At 41.4% G+C, this 6,000-nt stretch overlaps 1 protein-coding gene across 1 annotated transcript in view; it reads right to left on the bottom strand.

Moving 5' to 3' along the window:
* Positions 1–1,424: 1,424 nt before the first annotated feature.
* Positions 1,425–6,000, bottom strand: part of NMUR1 (neuromedin U receptor 1) — a 51,533-nt gene continuing 46,957 nt past the window's right edge. Inside the window, exon 4 of the mRNA XM_066602741.1 lies at positions 1,425–4,012. Coding sequence (XP_066458838.1) covers positions 3,615–4,012 — 398 coding nt within the window. The 3' untranslated portion in view covers positions 1,425–3,614. The remainder of the gene's footprint in view (positions 4,013–6,000) is intronic.

Here is a 6,000-nt window from a genome sequence, read left to right as displayed (position 1 = left end):
AGCTTTCAGACTTACTCTGAGTTCTTCATCAAAGCATAATGAAATGGATCTGAAGAGGCATGCATATTTATGCACACATACAGAAGATGTTTCAGTTCCATTCGTGTACGGTACATTCTGGTATCCTCCATTAGGTATGATGAAAAAAGTTTGGTACCTTCACTCCTTTATCAGTGACTATTCTTTTAAGTGCAAATTATTCACATCCATGTATGTGCCTTGTCGTACCCTGTTTCCCTGAAAATAAAACCTATCCTGAAAATAAGCCCTACCCAGATTTTTTTGGGAGGCTTGAAATATATGTCCAGAGCTCTATTGTGCATCCTGCAGTCCTCGTTCACCCACAGAAGATCACTTCCTGGTTACGCGATTCATAAATCCCACCTCCAGGAAGCGATAGCTCTGATTAGTTCTTGAGCGCTGCTCAGCCAATCAATGTAGCACTGGATGAACCAATGCGATGGCTGTGATTGGTTCATCAAGCACTGCATTGATTGGCTGAGTAGCAGACAAAGAACCAATCACAGCCATCGCTTTATAGTGGCTGTGAATTGGCCAATCAATGCCGCGTCGGAGCTCTGGAGAGCAGTGGGAGGGACAGGGACTGAGCCTCTAGGTAAGTATAAGACATCCCCTGAAAATAAGACCTAGTGCTTCTTTTGGGGAAAAATAAATATAAGACAGGGTTTTATTTCCAGGGAAACACAGAAAGTATGTGTGTATAAATATGCCTGCCTCTTCAGATCCATTTCATCATGCTTTGATGAAGGACTCAGAGTAAGTCCGAAAGCTTGCATTAACATCATTTATTTTTGTTAGTTTTTAAAAGGTATCATATCTACAAGATTACTTGGTTTCTCTTACTGGAAACAATCACATTTTGCTCTACTGGCTAACATGGTAGCAAACTTTTTTCATTATAGTTACTTACATGGTATGGTGCCCCCTATTGTTCAACATGTATAGCAATTTGCATGTCCATCTAATGAGCTGAGTGCAGGAAGACACACACGCTCAATCAGGTTTTCCCAAATCAGTTTTCTGCACAGCAGTAGATAGAAGTAGCTTTCTGTCTGCTTGTCAGAGAAGGAGCAGAGCCTCTGCAGTAATATGGCAGTCCAGCTGAGAACTGACTAAATTGTTAGCTGCTAGACTTGGAAGGAGACTAATTCTATCCAAAGCCTGCCTCCAGCAGCACTAAGGGAGTCACATCGAAGCAAAAAGGTGAAAAGGATATTTTTATGCTAGAAACATGTCTGGTTTCTTAAAAACAGCTACTTACAGCATTTCTAGTGTATAAAAATGATTCATGGCATATCCCCTTTAATTACTGTAAAGCTTTAATTATGAGAAAACTGGAAAAGTGTAAATGAATGTTGAAAAATAGTTTGCAGTGTTTTATCTTTATTAGAATGATACCCTGTAGTAATTTTTTTTTGTTTTTCAACATAAATTAAAGAATCACCTTTTATATATTTATATATACAAATACAGAACTTTAAATATTGTTGACAATATATACATACACTACACAGAAAAACATAAATTTTCATAATATTTCTATGACAGTCTGTGGTCTGACAGAATGGTGGAGTGTTCTATATTTCTCCACCTTGATTTATCACCATATGATATACACAGAGTAAGATACAATTGGCTATAAATCACCAACTTTTAAGTCATTGTGCTTAGATAAAAGTGTCTCCAACAATTATGAGAGAAGATGCACTAGCCTAGTCATATGTCCTGCAGTAAATAACTAGTCTGACATTGGAACTGTTGGGCATAATTTGCCCACAAAATCCATAGAACCAGAAATAGCAGTACGGATTTTATACAATTTTCTATGGGACACTCGACGTGAGAAAGACACAGTTTACAACTGTAGATGCCAATTAGCGGTTTTAAAGAGCTACATCTTGTACTGTAAGTGCACATTTAAAACAATTCCCACTTGTGTATTCTAAGTAATCACAGACAGAGAAATCTTTATATACAAACGTGCCGTATGTGTCTATCTTCTACTCTTTGGGGTATAGGTCTAGTCATAATTCTCATTTCAGTTTAGCTCCTTGTCAGCACTGACTTTCATGCACATACAGTTTAGTGTAAGAACTGGGTCACTTTGCTACAGCAGGCCTACGTTGTTTAATATTTAAAGAAAAACTCCAGGCATCACATCTCTATGAAATCAATGAAGACAAGGCTTGAAAATTTTAGTAAAGCCTTGTATAAATATCTTATTTTAGTGTGTTCCCGTGAGAAACCATCTCCAACTACCATTTTATAAACCTTTCCTACCATAGTCAGAGCTCTATTGGAGAAGACAGGGTGCATCTATAAACTGATGTCGGTGTAGGTAGGGACCAGTAGCATAAAGAGGTAGAGTCTGACATTAAAGGTACCTTTACACGTGAGGATTATCGCCCAGATTATAACAGCCGGGCGCTCAGAGCGGAGAACAGCTGGATGCAGAAGACAAGAGGGGACACCCTGCTTGCCTTCTGCATCCTCTGCTGGCAGCGCAAGGTGATCACTCATCTTGAGCGATCATCTTGGGCTGCAAATGACACAACGATTATCGCTCAAAAGTCGCTTGAGTGACATCTTTTGAGCGATAATCGTTGTGTCTAAATGGGCCTTTACTTTTACTTGCTGGTGATGTATTCTGCAGGTAACAGCCACTAACAGCAACACCGTGATATCAGATATGAAAGATTCTCAATGACTTCACAATGTGCAGATAAGAAATACATTAATTTTATGTGCCAGCCAGGTGAGTTTTCAATTTCAAGTGGAGTTTCTCTCTGAACTGGATTCTCGTTGCTGCATCTCCCATATTACAGCTATATTCAAGGCAGCACAGTGATAGTGAATCACAAGGAATTGTTGCATTATGTATAAAAATGAAGGAAAAACAAACACCTAGTTGATATATTCACTTGTGTGTAGTCCTACAGATCATTCTGCCAATTATAATGAGAAACCCAATGCAGATTTAATTAATACTGTCTTAGGCAAGACACGTACATGGCAATATTAGTGGGTGTTAAACCTGCCATGTACGTAATAAAGGCAAATTGAATTTATCCTGATACCTTGAGTGTTTCCTTATTTACATACAACAGTAAGTTAGCCAGCGCTAGCCCCTCAAAAGTTAAAGCCTGTAAGAGAGAATGCAATGAACAGATCACTAAATTCTCTGGCTTTTGCTTGTGGAATTTGTAACCCGCTTTTTTTTTTACTGCTACTGACATTTTAAAGTCAGAAAGAGTGCAGGACTAGAAGGGTGCGGAAAAGCAGTGTGGAAGAATAGGTGATAAATTTGACATCTCTTATCCAGCTGTATATAACATCACCAATCAGGTATAAGTCGCCTTGTGATACCTAGAGGACTACCAAGAGTTATTTGCTCAGTGCTGTTGTCTGACAATATTTATCTAGGCCGAGTATATAAGATGTGTGGCTCTTTTTCAAACATTTACAACCTGGGTATTGAACTGATGGAAAAAAGTTTAAAACATTTTTGAAATTCTAAGAATCCAGTTGAGCTGAAGCTTATTGTGTAAAAACATTAGTACAGTTTATAGGCTGCATTACGGCAAGAGAAGGGTTCAAGAGAAAGATGACTGATTTTTGGGCACATTTTCACACTCCACATACACATCAAATTCATCTACATCAGAAAAAGGGAGCCCATTTCCTGGAACATGCTCACACACTGTACTACGTGTGGTAACCCTTGTAACACTAGGCGATGATCTTCGAGAACCTAGTCTCTTTTTCCTCCCATGACACATGACTTCCTTGAACATCTCCCGGAAACGTGTGGAAAGGAGGTTGTAGAGAATTGGATTGACCGCCGAACTGAGATAAAATAACACTCCAGAGATGATATGGACAAAGCTGAACATCTGGTGCATTTCTTCTGACCAATTAACAATGAAGCTCCACATCAGTCGCTCAGTATGGAAGGGAGCCCAACAAATTCCAAACACCACCACTAGGATGACTGTAGGGGCAAAAAAGACAGTGTATGAAAGCAGTTGTTTGTAAACACAAAATCATATATAACTAAATGCAATGACATATAAATCTTAAAACTAAAGATACAAAGATACTACTTGACAGGAAAAGAAGTAGCACATGTTTGTGAAATCATTCTAGCTTGTTAAAGGGACTCTGTCACCATGGGGTAGCACCATGAGCTAAGTTATGACGCTGTTTCCGGAGGTGGGGCAACAGGAGAAAGATGTTATAGAGGGGAATACTATAATGTGGGGGAAGTCATGAAGTCATGGCACTGTGAGGAGGGGGGATTATGATGTGGGTGGAAAGCATGGCTTTGTCTGGGAGAGATATGGCTCTGTGAAGTAGAATAATGGCTCTTGGGGGCAATTGTGATAGGGAGACATGGTTATGAGGGGAGGTGGAGATTGTGATTTTGCGGGAGGCACAGTCCTGTGGAGGAGGAGATTGTGATAAGAGGAGAGATGTGGTTCTGTGAAGAAGTGCGGTGGGTTTCTGTTGGGGGGGAGATGAATTTGAGGGAATCGATGTCCAAGATGCTACAGTGAATGGTTATGATGCCTTTGAGGGAGGAAAGGAAATGATGTTGAGTGGCAGTAAACATGCTAGGAGACATTGTTGAATATGGCATTTGGTGCTGATGATCAAGAGCAATAGGTCATATGGCCTAAAATACCAGGACAGATGTGCTAATGGACTCTGCTTTGGTCAATTCCTATTAGTTAAAAAGGTCATATTAAGGTTGTGCTTCTGGGACCTGTGGTTCTACAGGTTTCCTTGTGCACACCTTCACAGGTAGGGGTTAATTGAGCTGGCTGGGTGTGGTATTCTCCACCAGCCAATCCCCCTTGTCTGCAGCAGATAAATACCAGCAAACTCTGGTGAGAGATTGCTAGTCATTTTAGTGCTTTATTGTTCTACTCTGTAAATCCCACTCAGAGCTGGTGTTATGCATGCTTCTCTGTACTGTCCCTCTGTCCTCCCCTGAAGACGGTCTGGACCTCTGCTGTCTGTCCCCTCCTTGCGTTCTGAGGTGTGTGCATTGTGTAGTGTGTGGTATGGTGACCACAGGTTTCTCCCTACCCCTGGGCAGGTGCGGCCTCCAAATGTCTGATGTTCTATGTGTGTGTCAGATGGGTGATGCATGACAATGTTCTCTATGTCAGCACAATGGCTGACTCTCCATTCCCCTGGTGTGAGGACATTTGAACTAGCTATGGTTTACCATCTGTATGCATGTGAGCTCTGGGTGGGGTTCCTATTATATGTGGTGTGCATAACCTGGTATGTTGGTGTGAACAGCGACGTGTGTGGTATTTCTGTGCAAGTGGCCAGACATGTGCTCCATGTGCAGTCCTGTTCTATGTGGTTTGTGTAATCTTGTGTGTTGGTGTGAACAGCGACGTGTTTTGTATGTCTGTGCAGGTGGCCAGACATGAGATGTGAACTGTTGTGTTCTGTGTTCAGTGTGTGTGAACAGTGTTGTGTCCTGTGTGTTTTTTGCACTTCTCCTGGCGACCTAATCAGGTATAGCCAGATCCCAGATGAAGACAGTGGGGCCGACCTTATCGGGAAGAGCACCCACCTTTTAGGCAGGGGTCCCCACTTTCCCTGATTAGTAAGGGACAGGGGTCCTCCCATCTTGCCTGGAGAGGTGTAGTTTGTAGTGCAAACACTATATAAGTATATTTGGGTTTTTTTAAATGGACACGCTTGCGCTGGTTCTGAGGTGTGGCGCCGAGCGGACATAACAGGTCACTTGACAATAAGCTGATCACAACCTATGTAGCTGCTTAGACCTCCTGTGATCAACAGTACCCTGTGAGGGAATGCAATGACAAATATTCAATTTACCTGGAGCGCTACTACAGGAAAAATAAAGTATTGCACACTTCCTACATGCTGATATGTTAAAGGGGTTGTCCCGCGCCGAAACGGGTTTTTTTTTTTTTCAACCCCCCCCCCGTTCGG

The sequence above is a fragment of the Eleutherodactylus coqui genome, chromosome 1, assembly GCF_035609145.1.
Source record: "Eleutherodactylus coqui strain aEleCoq1 chromosome 1, aEleCoq1.hap1, whole genome shotgun sequence".
NCBI classification, from domain to species: domain Eukaryota; kingdom Metazoa; phylum Chordata; class Amphibia; order Anura; family Eleutherodactylidae; genus Eleutherodactylus; species Eleutherodactylus coqui.
The sequence above is the reverse complement of the archived record's forward strand: the minus strand, read 5'-3'. Positions and strand labels throughout refer to the sequence as shown.